This window comes from Ranitomeya variabilis, chromosome 2 (assembly GCF_051348905.1).
Source record: "Ranitomeya variabilis isolate aRanVar5 chromosome 2, aRanVar5.hap1, whole genome shotgun sequence".
NCBI classification, from domain to species: domain Eukaryota; kingdom Metazoa; phylum Chordata; class Amphibia; order Anura; family Dendrobatidae; genus Ranitomeya; species Ranitomeya variabilis.
The window spans coordinates 565,033,781-565,055,542 of record NC_135233.1 but is presented as its reverse complement, the minus strand read 5'-3'; the positions used below and the strand labels follow the sequence as shown (position 1 = coordinate 565,055,542).

General features: G+C 41.8%; 1 protein-coding gene across 2 annotated transcripts in view; it reads left to right on the top strand.

Annotated features, from left to right (window-relative positions):
• Positions 1–524: 524 nt before the first annotated feature.
• Positions 525–21,762, top strand: part of NOD2 (nucleotide binding oligomerization domain containing 2) — a 52,462-nt gene continuing 31,224 nt past the window's right edge. Inside the window, exons 1-2 of one of the 2 annotated variants that reach the window (XM_077288215.1) lie at positions 525–645; positions 20,379–20,892. In XM_077288215.1, the coding sequence (XP_077144330.1) occupies positions 20,434–20,892 (459 nt within the window). In that variant the 5' untranslated portion in view covers positions 525–645; positions 20,379–20,433. The remainder of the gene's footprint in view (positions 646–20,378; positions 20,893–21,762) is intronic. The other variant, XM_077288216.1, reaches the window with a different exon arrangement.

The following is a 21,762-nucleotide window of genomic DNA, read 5'->3' as shown; positions in this document are numbered from 1 at the left end:
TTAGACGAGTTGCGGTATCACGTCCCGCCACATCCCTGGTCTGCTGACTTTGGGAGCAACTGTCATAAAACCACCAGAGGTCACAAAATTTTCAGAAGAATGTAGGGCGGCCAATTTAACTGTGGTTTTTACACTGCGAAAAAATTCCAAAAGGGATACGTCATATGAGATTTTAAAAAACGTAATCCACTCGGTGCGCAAAAAAATCAGCAGAGAAAATTGAATTTTTTTTCGGTTTTAAAATCAGCAGCAAACCAGTGCGGATTTCATCCTTCTCAATACAAGGGTAAGTTTACACGCTGCTTATCTGATGTAGAAAGTTCAGCATCGCTGGAGCCGGGGAGGTGAGTCACAGCTCAACTTGTTATTTTAAATCTGTGTAAGAATTTGGGGAACAGAAAGGTTTTTCCCAAACAACAAATGAAAGCAATTGTAGTGATCACAGCGAGGAGGTGATTCAGCAGAATATGAGGTAAAGTATGTAGAAGTATGTAACAAAGGAAGCGTGTATAGACCTAGGAGGGGCCAGACACGTTGCCACTCCGTCCTGGTAACTATTCGCTTCATTTACACTCGGATGGGAAGTCGCACAGGAGCCGATCAGCGTCTTTACAGAGAACGTTGGAGCCTTCTGGACGTGTGCTGGTATGTGAGATGTATTATGTCACTGTGAGATCAGATTATCTACACTGTAATGTGTGTGATAGTTGTTGTTACAGCTAACGTGCTGAGATACCAGGAATTTACCGTATTCTGTCTGTTGGGCTGAAATGTCACTTGTATCAGACCACGGTACTTCTCCATTTTTGTTCTTGCTATATCATAACAGCATTATAGTGTATGTAATTACAATAATACATGTAATTAATGGGAGACAAATCTGGAGATGCTGCAGAAAATGGTAACACATATAGACCGCATAGGATGCTCACAGCAATGCAAGCAACATGCAGCCTGGCGTTGTCATGTTGTCAAATGGCTCTGTCACGATTCCTCCTCTCAGTGTGTCTTGGACACAATGACTGACAGCTCAGTTGTCTAATCTAGTACAGGTGCATGCTGAGCTGTCTGTATTTTGATTGGCATCCAATCTAGTGCAGAGGTGTGCTGGGCTGTCGGTGTTTTGATTGACAGCTCAGCCGTTCAATCTGAGACTGGAAGGTTCCCTGTTCCAAGTGATTACCCAGCTACTTAAGTGAGCTATAAGTCCCAGATAGTTGTCAGTCGTAGCTTTCAGCTCTGTGTGGGGTGTGCTTTGTTCTCCGAATTCAGACATTCTGATCTTCTGTTGCCGGATCCTGCATTTGCCTATTGACTACTCGTTTGAAATACCCCTTTTGCTTGATGCGTGCTGACCTTGGAATTCTGATTCTGGACTGTGATCTGACTATACCTTTGTCTCTTCCCTCTGTTTATGACGTACTCTGCTGGCTCTTGACCTAGGACTCCGTGACTACCCTGACTCACAGCTTGCCCGTGAGAAGTGACTCAGCATCGCAGATTGTGTCACAGACTCTTGGGACACTTTGGAGAAAAGGCTGTGCCACTGGTTGCACCATCAAATCAATGTAACATTGAGCTGTTAGGGTACCTGGTGGGAAGACTAAAGGGGTCCAGCTCCCATACATTTTGCCATCCCACGCTACAATCTAAGGAGCAGGACTGATGAGGCATTCCCTTGACATTGCCTTTTCATGGCATGGCCCACATGGTCTCCCGAACAATCTTTAGCTATCATTGCATCCAAAACAAAAGCAGGGCTCACCGCTAAAGAGGACAGATCTTCATTACAGCCTCCATTGCTGTCTTGCTCTGCACCATGATAGCTTTTGAGAGCTGTAACGTGAGCTCAAACATCTTCTGTTGGTCTTTGTAGAGACTGTTTGACCCCTTAGGCTTTGTACGTGACATGTATTTGACTTTTAGTACAGAATCAATCATACATGCAGGGATACGGCCATTTTTCAATAGTGTCCTATGTAGCTCATACCACTGTGAGAAGCCCGCATGGCCTAAATGTTCTACCATGGCCTGCAGTGTCTCAACATGTGGGATGTCATTGGTCGGCAATTGCAAAGGGAGCTGCCAGCAGTGGATCTTGATGATTTACCCAAGTGCATTTAGCGTGGCAGAACACTCCACAGACAACCATTAATAACCTCGTTAATAACATCCAAGGCTATTTCAGCCAATGATACTCAATGCTGAGCCAATTGAAACATTTGAAAAATTTGGTTTCCACTTTTTCATCATTTGCATATTATTAACCTGTCTGTTTATACTGTGATTTCCATAATTCCATGATTATTTCTTCCTGGTGTTGTAATTTCAATGTTGTTGCATTTGTAAACATAAATACATAAATTGAGGACCTGTCACTAAATGTGTACATTTTTATCTGGTGTAAATGTTGCTGTTCTCCTGAATCTGCCAGTGCTCTTCTTTAGTTACTGCTTTTTTTTTACATTCCTGAGATTTGTAAACTTTTTCCCTGTGTGAAAATCTAGTCTTCTAAACCAAATGGACACAATCCTCAACTCTTCTGTAAGAGATTCTTCTTGAGGACCAAGTCACCTTAGATAACCGGAAGTGATTTATATACAGGAATGGAAAACACACCTGTCTCTTCCAGCATGGGTGGACATATCATTGGTGTAACCTGTGCGGATGTATAGGGGCCCAAGAGGTAAGGGGGCCCATTTCTATCTCCAAAGTGTAATGCAACTGCAAGGCAGTTTCACGCAACCTCCACCAGGGGGAGCAGGTAAGGGGAAAAAGGTAGCACCCAACATATAGCACCACAGTCCAAAGCGCAGAGCGCCACTAGGAGGTGGCAGAGAAGTCAGAAAGGCCGATCAGCAACAAACAGGAAGACAAAGTACCAGAGGTCACAGCAATGCACGTGGTCAGAGACAGGCCAGAAATCAGAACCAGACGGGAGCGCGGGATCCAAAATGTGAGACAGAAGACGTAGTCCGAGTACGAGCCAAAGAGTCAAAGCCAGGCGGGAAACGTAGAAACAGAGACAGAAAGCAGGAGGCAGGGTTCAGAATTCAAGCCGAGTCATACACTGTAGGGAACCACCAAACACACACTATGTCAGGGATAGGGAACGGGTCAGGCACAAATATGGGTAGTCAGAGGCAAAAGGATCACTAGGGTATACGGGTCAGCTGCTCAAGCCAGAGACTGGAACTTATCACTGACAAATGCTACCAGAAATGGCACCAATAGCCACCCACAAACGAAAGAGAGGCAGGAAAGGTTAACCCCACCATAACCAGGCTGGGGAAAGAAAAGCAAGAAGCAAATCCCGACCTGGGTCATCACAAAGCAGGTACAATTTTGCATTTTTAGGAGCTGTTGGGCTGCAAAGTGTTTATATATACATGCACAGGAGCCCTTTTCTGTCTGTGTCCGCCAGCGCCTCTCATCTATGGCCTTTTACTACGTCTGTGTATTGACGTACAGCTGATATACATTTTATTGTAAGCTAATATATGGTAATAATATGGTATATTGGTCTATAAATGTATTCTGCTGTTTTTATAAAAAAAAAATAAAGATTAGTTTGTATCAATAACAGTTGTAAAATCATGTAAAATAGAAATATTGTCTTACAGAAACCTAGAGACTGTTTCAACAAAATATCCCATTAGTCTAGAATTCTATTAACAAGTTAATCAAAGTTTCCACCTACTGAAAAACAGAAGAATTCTTAAAATTAGCACAGTAAACATTAGATAAGGTTATGCGTCACATATCAAACAGAAGATAACATCTGCTTTAAAAGGAATCTGTCACCCCAAAAATCATATATGAGCTGCGGCCACCGGCATCAGGGGCTTATCTACAGCATTCTGTAATGCTGTAGATAAGCCCCCGATGTATCCTGAAAAGTAAGAAAAACAGGTTAGATTTTAATCACCCAGCGGTGGTCCCGATTCGTTTCGGGTCTGATGGGAGTCGCGGTCCGGTCCGGCACCTCCCATCTTCTTACGATAATGTCTTCTTCTTGCATTCACGCTGCGGCTCCGGCGCAGGCGTACTTTGTCTGCCCTGTTGAGGGCAGAGCAAAGTACTGCAGTGCGCAGGTGCTGGGCCTCTCTGACCTTTCCGGGCGCCTGCTCACTGCCTCAACAAGGCAGACGAAGTACGCCTGCGCCGGAGCTGCCGTGTGAAGACAAGAAGAGGACGTCATCGTAAGAAGATGGGAGGCACCCGACCAAGACCACGACACCCATCGGACCCGAAACGAACCAGGACCGCCCCTGGGTGAGTATAATCTAACCTCTTTTTCTTATCTTTCAGGATACATCGGGGCCAGGGCCGTTTCTTCAACAGGGCGGGCAGGGCGGCCACACGGGGCGCCGTGGGGCCGGGGGGCGCAGGAGAGGCCTCGGGCCCCGGTGGTCCCCTGCCCGCTGCTGCTGCTGTTTAAGGGCTGTCAGGGGCGCGGATGCCGCGCTCAGTGCTGAGCGCGGGCGCGCCCTGCCCGAACTCAGCTGCAAATCTGACAGCTGAGCGGTCAGATCATCGCCTCGCGTCGCCGCGCCCCCCCCCCCGCACCGCACATAATGGTTGCGGCCACCTCGGCGCCGCCACTCACCCATACCTCCCAACCGTCCCGATTTCAGCGGGACAGTCCCGCTTTGGCACCGGGGTCCCGCTGTCCCGCTTCGGGCATTTAAAATCCCGAATTTGCGGCCGCCGGTGAAGCCCCGCCCACTTCCGGGACGTAGAGAGAGCCTGTTTTTTTTTTTTTTTATATAAAAGCTGCCTCCTGACCGCCCGCGCAACACCCCCCCCCCCCTCCCGCCCCCTGTGCGGCGCTGCCACGCTGAAGGAGAGAGCCTGCAGCAATCAAGAAGAAAGGTCAGCGATTCACTACCTCTGGCTGTGTGTGCACGGAGCTCCGGCGGCTTCTGCTCTTAGCTGCTATCCCGGCAGAGAAGGAGAGACGGGGGAGGTGCCGGGATAGTGCAGAGCTGTGAGCAGGAGACTGAAGACTTCAGCAGAGAGCTGCACATGGACATCATCAGCCGCCCCTGCATCACAGAGGAGATTGTGTGTGTGTGATGTGTGTGATGGCTGCGTGTGTGTGTGTGTGATGGCTGTGTGTGTGTGATGGCTGCGTGTGTGTGTGTGTGATGGCTGCGTGTGTGTGATGGCTGCGTGTGTGTGTGTGATGGCTGTGTGCCTGTATGTCATTATACAGTATGGAGCATCATGTGTGGTCATTATACAATATGGAGCATCATGTGCGGTCATTATACAGTATGGAGCATCATGTGCGGTCATTATACAGTATGGAGCATTATGTGTGGCCATTATACAGTATGGAGCATCATGTGCGGTCATTATACAGTATGGAGCATCATGTGCGGTCATTATACAATATGGAGCATCATGTGCGGTCATTGTACAGTATGGAGCATCATGTGCGGTCATTATACAGTATGGAGCATCATGTGCGGTCATTATACAGTATGGAGCATCATGTGTGGCCATTATACAGTATGGAGCATCATGTGCGGCCATTATACAGTATGGAGCATCATGTGTGGCCATTATACAGTATGGAGCATCATGTGCGGCCATTATACAGTATGGAGCATCATGTGTGGCCATTATACAGTATGGAGCATCATGTGGGGTCATTATACAGTATGGAGCATCATGTGCGGTCATTATACAGTATGGAGCATCATGTGCGGTCATACAGTATGGAGCATCATGTGCGGCCATTATACAGTATGCATGCGGTCATTATACAGTATGGAGCGTCATGTGTGTTCATTATACAGTATGGAGCGTCATGTGCGGTCATTATACAGTATGGAGCATCATGTGCGGTCATTATACAGTATGGAGCATCATGTGCGGTCATTATACAGTATGGAGCATCATGTGCGGCCATTATACAGTATGGAGCATCATGTGCGGTCATTATACAGTATGTAGCATCATGTGTGGCCATTATACAGTATGGAGCGTCATGTGCGGTCATTATACAGTATGGAGCATCATGTGCGGTCATTATACAGTATGGAGCATCATGTGCAGTCATTATACAGTATGGAGCATCATGTGCGGTCATTATACAGTATGGAGCATCATGTGCGGCCATTATACAGTATGGAGCATCATGTGTGTTCATTATACAGTATGGAGCATCATGTGTGGCCATTATACAGTATGGAGCGTCATGTGTGTTCATTATACAGTATGGAGCATCATGTGTGGCCATTATACAGTATGGGGCACTGTGTGGCCATATTTTTTTGTTTATAATTATTGTATATGAAACAGTGTGATCGGCAGTGCTAAATGGGTGTGGTTGGGATGTGGATATGGGTGTGACTAATTATGAATGGGTGTGGTCAGAGGCGTGGCCTAAAATTTGCCGCGGCGCGCAAAGCGCGCCGCAAACTTTGTCCCTCTTTCCCATCTTCAAAAGTTGGGAGGTATGACTCACCTCCGCTCCGCGCTGGATGAACAGCGAGAATGAACAGCCAGGATGAGGCAGCTCGGCCACTCCCACACTGATAGCAGGGGCGCCGCGCTCTCGGCTGAGCACGGGCGCTCCCTGAGACAGTGATCAAAGAGCTAAGCACACACACTATCACTGTCAGACTAGGCTGCCTGGCTGTTGCCAATTTCAATGCTGGACAGGACAGGCTGCAGTCTAGTCTGACAGTGGTAGCAGTATAGCAAAAATGCCCACCCCCTGCCTATGGATTAGTCCTTCCCTTCCCAGCAGCCCCATTTAGCAGTCTGAGCGCGCTCAGACTCAGAGGGCAGAGGGCACTGACACACTGAACAGGTGAGGGGGTCTGAGGGATGGGATGGGTTGGGCTAGCCTTTTTTTTTGGATGGGGACCCCCACACCTGCCCCCCCCCCAACCACCCTTGGGGCATGCTGATTTGGCATGCCCCACAGCATGAAACCCGGGAGGGGGCCCAGCTGACTTACCTCATCTTTGGCAGTCTGGTGGCATCCTCACCCAGGCGAGAAGTGTTGGAAAGAGTTATGGCAGTAACTGTATACCTGGCAACCAATAATTTAGCTTTTCGAGGATCGTCAAATACATTGTTTACACCAAATAATGGACATTTCCTTGGGCTTATAGAGCTTCTTGGAAAATTTGAACCAGTAATGAGAGATCATTTAAAACGAATTACTTCCCAGGAAATCCATACACATTACTGTGGAAATTTAATTCAAAATGAAATTATCTGCTTGATGGCCTCTCAGGTGAAGAAATGTATTCTAGAAAAAGCCAAAAGATCTAAGTATTTTTCAATAATGTTGGACTGCACACAAGATGCAGGTCACACTGAACAGTTGTCATACACCTTAAGATTTGTTGATATAGATGATGATCACGTAGCAATAAAGGAACATTTTATTGGCTATCGTCCTGCTACTGATACATCTGGGGAAAGTCTCGCCAATCTCCTTTTAGAAGAGATTAGTAAATGTGACCTGGAATTAGAAAATGAACTGGCAGAAAAGCTGAATTATTCGGAAGCTATTAATGCTTTTGCAGCGGCTAAATCTAGAAGAGTCAGTTTCTCATAAATCTGCAACCTACAATTTTTAGGATCTGTTTCCAAAATAATTAATAGATATTATTTACCTACAACTTTGTTCTCACCGTTAATAATTAGCATACTTGTCCCTTTTCCCCAAGTTCTATATAAGTTAAAGGCAAATTATAATTTATTAAAAAAAGGGAAGATACAAGCCTGCTCTCTATTTATTACTCAAGCCCACAAAAATAATGTTTATTATTTTCGGTGCCGGGGGGGGGGGGGGGGGGAGAAATTTCCTACTCTCGCCCTGTGTCATTTTTGGGCTAGAAACTGCCCTGATCGGGGCTTCTCTACAGCATTACAGAATGCTGTAGATAAGCCCCTGATGCCGGTGGCCTTAGCTCATATACGATTTTTGGGGTGACAGATTCCCTTTAATTGGGCTGCCATTGCGGAAAACATGAACTTTACTGTACCCTTATTTTTCTCTGATTTCGTAAGGAGATATATGAAGAATTTTCATGATGGATTCTGTAGAAATGAAACATCTTGTGGCATGTTTCATCAGATTAATTCCGCCTGTAACACCAAATTCTCAATATCATGAGAGAGGTGAACAGAAAAAGCACACAAAAGAAAAATTCTAAATGAAATAAATTGCAATTTTTATTAAATATAAAACACAAATAATCAAATCAATAATGAAATAAAAGCAAATGTATCAAATGTGAGGGACGCTGAGTGGCTACGGACACCTTTAATCATATACTAAAAGTATGTAAAAAATGATAGAAAAAAGGTTCACATGTAGATCAGGGAATACAAATGCCTATAACAATACTACCTATGAAAAAAGGGATAAAGAGTACCATTAAAGTGCATGTGCTGAGGTAGGAAAGATGGCTGCCTAGGTAAAAAGACACGATTGGGGTGATCACCTGCTATATTAACTAGTGATGAGCGAGTGTACTCGCTGCTCGGGTTTTCCTGAGCACGCTCGGGTGGTCTCCGAGTATTTATGACTGCTCGGAGATTAACTTTGCATTGCCTCAGCAGAATTATTTACAGCTACTAGCCAGCCTGATTACATGTGGGGATTCCCTAACAACGAGGCATCCCCCACATGTACTCAGCCTGGCTAATAGCTGTAAATCATTCAGCTGAGGCGATGAAAACTAAATCTCCTAACACTAACAAATACTCGGAGGTCACCCAAGCGTGCTCGGGAAAACCAGAGCAAGAAGTATACTCGCTCATCACTAATATTAACCCCTTCATGACCAGAGCTTTTTTCGGTTTTGCATTTTCGTTTTTTCGCTCCCCTCCTTCCCAGAGCCATAACTTTTTTATTTTTCCATCAATATGGCCATATGAGAGCTTATTTTTTGCGGGACGAGTTGTACTTTTGAACTACACCTTTGGTTTTACCATGTTGTGTACTAGAAACTGGGGAAAAAATTCCAAGTGCGGTGAAAATGCAAAATAAATGCAATCCCACACTTGTTTTTTGATTGGCTTTTTTGCTAGGTTCAATAAATACTAAAACTGACCTGCTATTATGATTCTCCAGGTCATTATGAGTTCATAGACACCAAACATGTCTAGATTTTTTATGTGATATTTTCTGATACTTGTGGCGTCTCCATTTTTAGTGATCTTGGGTTGGGTGAGGGCTTATTTTTTGTGTGCTGAGGTGACATTTTTAATGATACCATTTTAGTGCAGATACGATCTTTTGATCGCCCGTTATTGCATTTTTGGAGACCAAAAAAAACCCTAATTCTGGCGTTTTGACCTTTGTTATCGCTATGCCGTTTAGCGATCAGGTTAATCCTTTTTTTACTGATAGACCGGGCGATTCTGAATGCGACGATACCAAATATGTGTAAGTTTGATTTTATTTTTATTATTTTATTTTGAATGGGGCAAAGGGGGGGTGATTTTTATTTTTTTATATTTTGAAACACTTTTTTTTTCCTTTTGCCATGCTTTAATAGTCTTCATGGGAGACTAGAAGCTGGCACAACTCGATTGGCTCTGCTACATAGAGGCGATGGTCAGATCGCCTCTATGTAGTAGAATTGCTGGCTTGCTATGAGCGCCGATCACTGGGTGGCGCTCACAGCAATCCGACAATGACAACCATAGAGGTCTCCAGGAGACCTTGGGTTGTCATGTCGAGACACCGATGACCCGCGATCACGTGACGCAGGTCACCGTGTGCATTTTTCCGGCGCGATTGCTGGAAGCGCCATTAAAATGCCACTGTCAGCATTTGACAGCGGCATTTAAATAGTTAATAGCTGTGGGTGGATCGCGATTCCACCCGCGCCTGTTGTTGGCACATGTCAGCTGTTCAAAACAGCTGACATGTCCCCGGAAAGATGTGGGCTCACCGCCGGAGCCCACATCAAAGGGAGGGATACTGACAGCGGCGTACTATTCTGAACGATCTCGGAAAGGGGATAAGCTATAGTGAGACTCCCATTTCAGTGAAAATAATAGTGCACCAACAGAAATCCAATGAGCACAAATATTGTTTTAATATACATGAAGGTAGAAAAAAGAAGAAGTATTCTACATAGCCCTGGAGATCATACCTGCAGCTGATGTGGTGACAGTGCTACGTCCCTCCACCCAGACGCGTGTTTTGTCCACACTTCTTCAGGGGGCGTCTGATGTTTTATCAGATGATGTATCTATTGATGTATGCTTTCCTAGAAGCACCCCAGTCTAGAAGAGATGTTTTCATGTTTTTATCCGTCCCTTTACCATTTAAAAAAAAATCCCATAGCAAAGTAAAAGAGAGCAGGAGATCCCCAGATCAGATGAGTACCGTTAAAATTAACTTGGAGAAAGTAACACTTACATTACGACTAACATTTAATTTTTTCATATTGCATATTCTGTTTAGACACTGAGGCCCCACATCATGAAACAGTTTTTGCCATAATTTTGGTAAAAAATTGTTTGAAATGTCGTAAGATTTTTGTGCAATGCATAGTTGAGAAAGAAATATTGTGACATTTGGCATTTTTATAGCAGTCTTGGTCAAGTTTTTAAAAGATGCACCAAATTCATAAAGAAGTGCGGTTTACGGAGCAAGAGGAACAGAACTATTACATTTTATATTTAATCCAGAAAGATAGGCAGTGTTTATAAAAATACAAAAGATTTTACAAAGAGGACGAAACAAAACAGCATATACAATTACATAAAATAAAAAGGAATAATGATAGAAACTTACTCAATTTGGTCACGGATATGGTGCAGATTTATGGACGGAAGTACACCTAGTGAAAACGTGGGTCAAGCCTACACAGCTATGTATCTTCTTGGCATTGAACAAGGATCATAATTGGCCTTAGCTTTTTATCAGCACAAGTTACACTAACACATCTCCACTCTGGTGACTCATAACAGGGCTGGACTTAAAATAACTATAGGATGTGTTTTAGGCTTAAGAAATTGTGAGATTCTCAACTTTACGATATCTCCGCTGCTGAATCTAGATTGGCCTCACATCTGCTAGCCTTTAGGATAATCCTTAATTACCGTACCTGTTTCCAAAGGGGCGTTCAGCTGGAAATGGTGCCATGTGAAGGTAACTGGTATGGTTAGATGGCAAGCTCTGGGTTAATTATCAAACTTATTATAGATTTACAATAATATCTATAACACAGTGGATCAAGAAGGGAGTATAAAATGCCAGTCTTATTAAATTCCCCATTTTAAATTTCAATGTGAACATGTTTACTAGGGCGATACGATGCAGATCTTCCTTCCAGATCTCGCAGGCAGAAAAACAAAATTAATATTGATATTACAGTATTAACCAAATTGATTAGATTTTACCCAGTTTCATCTACAGTATATGCTGCATAATAAATCTGTCTGAAAATTGACCTAAAATGTGGACAGAGGGCAAGCTTGATTCATTATTGCATTTGTGCTTTCATGTTGATTAGTTTTTGGCATTTTTTTAGTTTCACTTTATTATTCTACAATTTTTTGCCTTTTTAAGGTCTATTTATATCTGTGTGTTGTTTTTTTCATGTTTATTATTGTGTTGTCACGATTCCTCCATTCACTGTCTGAGACTCATTAATCTCTTCATGACCAGAGCTTTTTCCGGTTTTGCATTTTCATTTTTCACTCCCCTTCTTTCCAGAGCCATAACTTTTTTATTTTTCCTTCAATATGGCCACGTGAAGGCTTATTTTTTGCGGGACGAGTTGTACTTTTGAACGACACCATTGGTTTTACCATGTCACGTACTAGAAAACGGGTAAAAAATTCCAAGTGTGGTGAAATTGCAAAAAAAGTGCAATCCCCGTTTTTTGTTTGTTTCTTCTAGGTTCGCTAAATGCTAAAGCTGACCTGCCATTATGATTATCCAGGTCATTACCAGTTCATAGACACCAAACATGTCTAGGGTTTTTTTATCTAAGTGGTGAAAAAAATTCCAAAGTTTGCTAAAAAAAAAGAGCAATTTTCCGATACCCGTAGCGTCTCCATTTTTTGTGATCTCGCATTGGGCATTGGGTAAGGGCTTATTTTTTGAGCACCGAGCTGACTTTTTTAATGATACCACATTTGTGCAGACACGTTCTTTTGATCACCTGTTATTGCATTTTAATGCAATGTCGCGGCGACCAAAAAAATGTAATTCTAGCATTTTGATTTTTTTCTCGCTATGCCGTTTTGCGATCAGGTTAACACTTTTTTATTGATAGATTGGGCAATTCTGAACACGGCTATACAAAATATGTGTAGGTTTGATTTTTTTAATTGTTTTATTTTGAATTGGGCGAAAGGGGGGTGATTTGAACTTTTATGTTTTTTATATTTTTAAAAACATTTTTATTTATCTTTTGGCATGCTTCAATAGCCTCTAAGGGAGGCTAGAAGCTGCCATAGCTTGATCGACTCTGCTACATAGGAGCGATGCTGAGATCACCTCTATGTAGCAGAATTACTGCATTGCTATGAGTGCCAATCACAGGGTGGCGCTCATAGCAATCCAGCATCAACAACCATAGAGGTCTCAAGGAGACCTCTGGTTGTCATGCCGACGCACCGATGACCCCTGATCAGGTGACGGGGGTTAGCGGTGCGTGGATTTCCGGCCCAATGGAAGCACTCGTTAAATGCCACTGTAAGAGATTGACAGCCGCATTTAACTTGTTAATAGGCGCAGGTGGATCACGATTTCACTTGCGCCTATTGCGGGCACATGCCAGCTGTTCAAAACAGCTGACATTTCCTGGTTTTGATGCGGGCTCACAGCCGGAGCCCACATCAAAGCGGGGTACTGACATCGGACATACTATCCTGTCCAATGTCAGTAAGGGGTTAATGGACAACTCTGTCATCCTATTCTGTTCTGGGGTGCGCTGAACTGTCTGTGCCTTGATTGACAGCTCAGGTGACCTATCTGAGACTGGGAGGTGCAGAGATTTCTACAGTTGCTCCCTTAGTAATTGCACTTCTATCTATGTCAGCTGTCTAGCCAAGATCACTCCCAGTCAAAGCTTCTGCTCTCTGGTGCGTGTTTGCCTGATTCCTATGCTGTGAGTTCTGATCTACTACTGCCTGACCTTTGAACCTTGTTCTGACTACCCATTTGTTTTTGTCCCTTTACTTAGATCTGCTATTTCTCTGGTATTTTGACCCCGAACTGTGGACTGACTTACGCCCTCATCTTTTACCTTACTTTACTGCGTGCTCTTTTTGTACTGACCTCGAAACATCTGACTTCTTTTCCTCATACTCTGTCCATGAGTAGTGACTGGTGTCACATGTGTCCATAGTTTAGAGTTTCCAGATATTACCGGCTAATTCATCATTTGCAACTTTTTTAAAAGTTGCTAAATCTTTATGCAAATGTACTCCAGTCCTCCCTCCCAGAGTGTTTCTATGTATCCAGGTATTTTTTGCACTAGTTTTACTATATTTAAGTGAAACACGTGACTTTTTGCTTCAAAAAGGAGCAAAAAAGGTAAAATACAAAAACAAAGATCATTTTTTTATTTTGAGCAAAATTCATGAACCACGCGTGCTGTTTTGAAGAATTTGGTGCAAAACAAGTCAATGAATACCATGAGACCATAAAACAAAAGTGACTTAAAAGAATGCAATTATGAATTGGCCCAGAGTGTCTGAGGAACTGAAGGGAACATTCGCAAACTACTACTAAGTTACATGTACACACAATCTCTCCTTACGCTGAGGGTTTTGCTGAGATTACCTGTGCACGATACAGCCAGCAGGTTTCTATTTGGGATTTAAGCATAGCGGATCTATACCTATAATATGTTACAAGTATTGGAGAATTTCGACAGACAGGTAATAACTTGCTGATCAATTGTTGTCCCATCGATGGGATTCATACTGATTGGCAGAAAGGGATACTTTGGCAAGTTGGATGCCAGACTTCCGCTCCTCTTATTCTTTATTGGGTTTTGCCAGAAAAATAGGAACTTAATGGAGTGGAGGTCGAGCATGTGCACTTCCACGCCATTCTTACAGGGCTAAACGTCCCCCGTTCTGCCGATCGATGCAAATCCCAACGGTCGGCACTCCACCGATCTTTTCTATAGGTAACAACTTATTTTCACTGGACAATCGTCTTAAATTCTTCAGTTCATCATGAACAATTATAAGCTATTCTACCCCTTGATAATGATTGGAATTAAAAGGACTGTCAATTATACAAGGTTTCCAGCTCTATTACATCCCATGTATTGGAAATACAGAGCTTGTATTGCTGGTTTGAAAGTTTTACACACCCATCTCATTCGGAAATATGAGACCTATGTGGAATTACATACCATGAAGAAGGTGTGTAGGAGTAGAACAGGCTGAGCAGTAGCCCTTAGCTTCAAATATTCAAAATAGCACATATGGGAAGATGAATTCTGCGCAAAATAAAAGTTGCCTTTTATTCTTTTCGTGATGTGTTACAGTAAAAAGTTGCATGTTAGTCTTCAACTTCATACTCCAGTAGTGTATTAAAGTACAATAGCATAAAATTTTTGCACTTTGATAAGAAAAATCATGGGCTCATTGCTGAACAAAAATCTAAACAAATGAAAACAAGTAATGCTAACTGAAATAATGATTAAGGTAAAAACACAAACGTCACTATGAAATAAGTTCACAAGAGTGTATAAAGAAATTAATAGGATTTTATATCTGTATTGTCATCTGTGTGTATTTTTTTGTTTATATCCTTATAACATTTTTATAACTTAACGGTGAATAAAATTTACAATAGCAAATACAGTTTCCTATGCTAATCATTACAATGTATCCATAAAAATTGGATGCTATGTAGGTGATCCATATGAGATCTCATTTTTTTCTTTTTGCACACCCATAGACTTGAATGAGTGAGTTGTATATGAAATATGGAAGAGGCTAGAGCATCTGTCATCTGAACAGCACAATTGAATAACATTCGTCGTGCATAGGCAATTTTTTTTAATGGACAGCACTCGGTCGTGTCAATGTATCTTTAGAACTCTTTTACTCCAGAAAAAGACACAACAGCAATGATGAATGAGAGCCACTGTATCCCAGTTTTCTTCTATGGTTTTTGCTTTGGAAGCTGGATAGATCACTTCTACAACCCCTGGCAAAAATTATGGAATCACTGGCCTTGGAGGATGTTCATTCAGTTATTTAATTTTAAACAGGTATATATATAAAAATAATCCGCGCTGGGTTCTCCAGTTTTGTGACCACTAGATACCTCCAAAAAACAATAAGTATTTGCACCTTTTATATGACTTTAAAAAACTATTAAAAAATAAGTTTGTGCTGTGTTTTAAAATAGCTCCACCATGGAGCACGACATTACCATAAGGAAATTCTGAGCGAGATAATAAATTGATTTTTTATCTGGTGCAGTATAGTCGATAATGTCCACAGTTCCCTTTAGTCGGTCTTTGTTAAAGTCCAAATGTGGAAAAATGCGGCTTCGGTGGAGTTTTTTTCTCTTTTGCTTTCACGTGAGCGGGCTCCAGGCAGTGCCCCGGCCGGCGGCAAATAGCCCTATGCTCGCTCACTGCTAGTAGCGACTATGCGCTGTTGTGCAGCTCTCGGTTCTCTGCCTCTGCAGGACCTTGCGTGACGTCACGGTCATGTGATTGCTCACGTGACTTGCTACAGATAGCACGGTGGACCAATTTCCTACTAGTTTCGGAATAGGACGTATTCCTTCATCAGGGATGGTCCGTTCTAGATGTCCTCCACCTATATAGCCCACATTGGTCATATGTCCACATCATATATTAAAGGCGAAAAGCTCAATCTCACTGTTCAAGCCCTTCGGTGCTAGAGTGTCCAGTTGAAATATCATTTTTGTTTCCTCCCTGGACATCTGCTGAATATAATTTCCTCTCCGCCAGCTTTTATTAACAACTTTAAGGCCTGTGATTAGAATATCCACGCTTGCGCCATTATGATGAGTGAAAAAATGTTTCGACAGCGGGTGGCCTTGAAATTTTTTATTAATGTTTCTCAAATGTTCATTGATCCTTATTTGCAAAGGTCGTTTAGTTCGACCTATATATAATTTGTTGCAGGGGCATTAGGGGCAATCTTCCTAAGAAGATACGTATTTGCATTATACTGTGTAATAATGGGGACTGTTTCTAGAGGTGACTGGTTTTCACTTCTTCCCAGATCAAAACTACTTCAAATAAAAGGAAGAAGTGAAAAACAGTCACCTCTAGAAACAGTCCCCATTATTACACAGTATAATGCAAATACGTATCTTCTTAGGAAGATAGTAAAAAGACATTGGGACATTCTTAAAGAAGATAAAATTATGGGGGACAAACTTCCTGAGCACCCTCTGTTTATTTACAGAAAGGCTAACAATCTGGGAAATACAATAGCTCCTACGGTTCCACACGTTCATGGTGCAAACAAACATCCTCACATGTCCAGAGGTCATGGGCTCTATCCCTGTGTAAAGCGTGTAAATTATTAAAAACAAAAAAACAACTTTCACTTACTAACTGGAAGCACGGAGTGGCGAATAAAAGATTTTATATCTTGCAATACGACAGGGGTTATTTACTCTATTAAATGCCCCTGCAACAAATTATATATAGGTCGAACTAAACGACCTTTGCAAATAAGGATCAATGAACATTTGAGAAACATTAATAAAAAATTTCAAGGCCACCCGCTGTCGAAACATTTTTTCACTCATCATAATGGCGCAAGCGTGGATATTCTAATCACAGGCCTTAAAGTTGTTAATAAAAGCTGGCGGAGAGGAAATTATATTCAGCAGATGTCCAGGGAGGAAACAAAAATGATATTTCAACTGGACACTCTAGCACCGAAGGGCTTGAACAGTGAGATTGAGCTTTTCGCCTTTAATATATGATGTGGACATATGACCAATGCGGGCTATATAGGTGGAGGACATCTAGAACGGACCATCCCTGATGAAAGAATACGTCCTATTCCGAAACTAGTAGGAAATTGGTCCACCGTGCTATCTGTAGCAAGTCACGTGAGCAATCACATGACCGTGACGTCACGCAAGGTCCTGCAGAAGCAGAGAACCGAGAGCTGCACAACAGCGCATAGTCGCTACTAGCAGTGAGCGAGCATAGGGCTGTTTGCCGCCGGCCGGGGCACTGCCTGGAGCCCGCTCACGTGAAAACAAAAGAGGAAAAAAACTCCACTGAAGCCGCATTTTTCCACATTTGGACTTTTACAAAGACCGACTAAAGGGAACTGTGGACATTATCGACTATACTGCACCAGATAAAAAATCTATTTATTATCTCGCTCAGAATTTCCTTATAGTAATGTCGTGCTCCATGGTGGAGCTATTTTAAAACACAGCATAAACTTATTTTTTAATAGTTTTTTAAAGTCATATAAAAGGTGCAAATACTTATTGTTTTTTGGAGGTATCTAGTGGTCACAAAACTGGAGAACCCAGCGCGGATTATTTTTATATATATACCTGTTTATAGCTACTAATACAGAAGGGTGGCACTGTATTTGTATCCGCTGCAGGATTCACAGTTTCTGAAGCGCTACTGGTGTGCTTAGTTATTTAATTTTGTAGAAAAAAAACAGATCACAGACATGGCACAAAACTAAAGTCATTTCAAATGGCAACTTTCTGGCTTTAAGAAACACTAAAAGAAATCAAGAACAAAAAAATGTTGTAGACACTAAAGGTTACTTTTTTTTAACCAAGCATAGGGAAAAAATTATGGAATCACTCAATTCTGAGGAAAAAATTATGGAATCATGAAAAACTAACAAACAAAAAAGAGTGTCAAACAGTACTCTTCATCAATCTGGCTCAAACTTTCTCTGATTGCTGTTGCCAGATCAGCTTTGCAGGTTGGAGCCTTGTCATGGACCATTTTCTTCAACTTCCACCAAAGATTTTCAATTGGATTGAGATCCGGACTATTTGCAGGCCATGACATTGACCTTATGTGTCTTTTTTCAAGGAATGTTTTCACAGTTTTTGCTCTATGGCAGGATGCATTATCATCTTGAAAAATGATTTCATCATCTCCAAACATCATTTCAATTGATTCACCTACTGTATCCTCACCCATCCCTTGTAGATTATGAACTCTCGCGGGCAGGGTCCTCTCTCCTCCTGTACCAGTTGTGACTTGTATTGCTCAAGATTATTGTACTTGTTTTTATTATGTATACCCCTCTTCACAGGGCCATGGAATAAATGGCGCTTATAATAATAAATAATAATAATAAAGTGTCCAAAATATCAACAAACTTGTGCATTTTTTGAAGATGTAATGACAGCCATCTCCCAGTGCCTTTACCTGACGTGCAGCCCCATGTCATTAATGACTGTGGAAATTTGCATGTTCTTGTCAGGTAGTCATCTTTACAAATCTCATTGGAACGGCAACAAACAAAAGTTCCAGCATCATCACCTTGCCCAATGCAGATTCGCGATTCATCATTGAATATGACTTTCATCCAGTCATCCACAGTCCACGATTACTTTTCCTTAGCCCATTGTAACCTTGTTTTTTTTGTTTAGGTGTTAATGATGGCTTACGTTTAGCTTTTCTGTATGTAAATCTCATTTTCTTTAGGCATTTTTTTTACAGTTCGGTCACAGATGTTGACTCCAGTTCCACCCATTTGTTCCTCATTTGTTTTGTTATGCATTTCCTGTTTTGGAGACATATTGCTTTAAGTTTCTGGTCTAGATGCTTTGATGTCTTCCTTGGTCTACCAGTATGTTTGCCTTTAACAACCTTCCCATGTTGTTTGTATTTGGTCCAGATTTTAGACACAGCTGACTGTGAACAACCAACATCTTTTGCAACATTGAGTGATGATTTACCCTCTTTTAAGAGTTTGATAATCCTCTCCTTTGTTTCACTTGACATCTCTCATGTGGGAGCCATGATTCATGTCAGTCCACTTGATGCAACAGCTCTCCATCCTTTTTAGATGCAGACTAACGAGGGGTTGTATTAGAAGAGCATGTAAGTGTAAATGGTCACTTACATCTAGAGAAATATGCAATGGTGCAGCACGCGGGGTTTTCATTTTGTTCGAACGTCTCTTGCCGTCTATTGGCACGACTCACTACTCACAGACAAGCTGTGAGGCTGGGTAGTCAAGAGGTCCGAGGTCAAAAGCCAAGAGGGTACATCATATACACAAGGGTGAAATGAAGGCATGGTCACGAAAAAGTCCAAGGCCAATACTCCAAAAAGGTAGCGCATCACAACAAAAGGGCTAGGCAAAGGGATGGTCAAAGCAAATCCAAGGTTCAGCGGCAAAGATCAGAATACCAGACAAGGAGCACAAAGCAAACACACACCTCATGAGCAAAGCTACAATTGGCATCAATCAAATGGACAAGGTTAGGGTTACATGGTGACTTTGACCATTCTGCACATCGTAGTATGAAAACTTACATTGCAGCAAAATAAAAGTGAATGTAGTCACAACAGGTTTTGCAATAAATTCAGCAGTTGTGTATTTCACTTGTGGCAACGAGAGTGACAATAAGTTCACTTTCACTTTCATTATTTTGCAATGTAGCATTGCTGTACTGCAGTTTATGGCTGTGTAATGTGCACGGTGGTCACAGATATGGATCATAAATCACAGGTGACAGGACGCTCAGGAGAAGATCTATATAATAATTGCATACTGTATGTCATACAGGAGTACCGTAATAAACAGCTGGAAACAAAAACATAGAGTTGATGTTCAACTCCTGGCTGAGTCATGTAGCAAAAAAAGGCATAAGAGAGTAATAAATGGCAGTGGAACTGCTCATAAGCTTATTAGATTACAGCTAAAGATCCCAGGAATGAGCTGGAAGGTATAGCAGAGGAGAGGACCAGTTAAACCAGTAGAGCTTTAAAAAAAACATTGGTATGAAACGTTCTACATGGTGACGGAGTGGGAGTGGGGACAGGTGGAGGGACACTATTGACGAATAAGAATGTCCAAACCTACTGAGTAATTTATGAGTTGAGTATGTAAACTTTTCAATGGACTGTAGCAACAAAATCTCTTATATGACATTGTTACCGAAGCATTTGCTACCTATTGAAGTCAAAGAATAAAAATAAGCCCAAAAATGAATCCATCAATTTCAGTTAAAAAAAAAAGATAAGGTAATTCGGACAAAGAAATAGAGAAAAACATTGCAACAAATAAATGAGACAAATTGGAAAGCCATAGTACAAAGGGTAACAATTATTTCCGCCAAGCTTTACATACCTGATACAATAATTGATGATCGTTGTTGACAGATGACGTCTATGCCTCTTTTTGTGTCTTTTTAGGAGTCTATCTCTTCTCTACTGGACATAGACTACTCCTCCATAATCAGAATGTGGGATGAGCTCACTGCAGACTGTTCAGACTAACAGAGGTCACTTGGTGTCTACCTTGGCTGGAGAGTCAGTGGAGAAATATGAATTTGTGCTTGACCATCTTCTTTCTCAAAATGTCCTTAATTGGGAAGACTATGAAGAACTGAGTCTTCTCAGTCATCCACTGTCTGCTCTGGTTAGGAGCCTCCTGGACGCCGTCACATGCAAAGGCGAAATCGCATGTAAACAGTTTTTAGATGTTTTACATAAAATTGAGAATTCTCCTCCAGAAGACCACCTTGTTCTGCAGCCTCCTGAGGACCTCTCTAAAGCTTCTCAGTATCTACAAAGGGAGCGACCAAAAATTATTAGATTAATCCATAACTATATAAATTCACTTTTGCAACAACTTTTGGCGCATCGCTATGTCACGCAGATGGAAATTGAGCATATACAGCTGCCTATATATTCCACATCACAGAAGGTGACTTGATAAATGCAAATTTACCTGTAAAATAATTTATTTATAGATTATTTTATGATTACATAAATTTTATCCTGCCTTACATCATATGAAATAGTACAACTTTTTCAACCTTAATCACAGTTTCTAAGATCTCTGTTTGCGGTCATTTATATGGAACCGTTATTCTTTAAAAATGGCTAAAAATGTGTCCAGGTCGTGTGATGGACAGACGGGTGCAAAGCTATTTACAGTAGGCTGTGAAGTATCCTGTTTAAATGGAGCAATGGCCGTGCATACGCCCTAGTGTCCCGTTTATTGTTTGGGACAATGCAATCAAAACAATCAACCTACTATATGTACCATAAAATGGAATAAATAAAAATGTCTACTCATCAAACAACAAAAAAAAACTAACACAAACGCTCACCATGTGTGGCCACTAAGTCCTTTTGATGAATTTTTGAATTAGAAACTGAGAAGAAACGCTAAGTTTTCGAGAAGTTTTGAGACTTTGAGGAGGATTTAGAGAGTTGACACTCAGTTTCTGCTCCAGAAAGTTCTCAAAAAAACTTTGCGCACATAACTTTAGGGCATGTGCACATAGCGTCTTTAAGATGTAGGTGGACCCACCAAAATTTACAACAAAATTTGCTTTAGGAAAATGCCGGCATTCATTTTCCTGCAAATTTGCAATGGTCCTTAGAGATGTTTTTTAGGTTGCTCCACCTCCACCATCTTTTTTCTGTAGCTTCAAGTATATAGAGTAAAATGAACATTTTACTTCTTTTCAAGGTTTCCAGACCCTGAAGCATTTAGAAGAAGTGACAAAAGACAGAACGTGTATATGGGAATATCGTTTTGACATTGCGTTTGTTTTTTGAAGCGTTT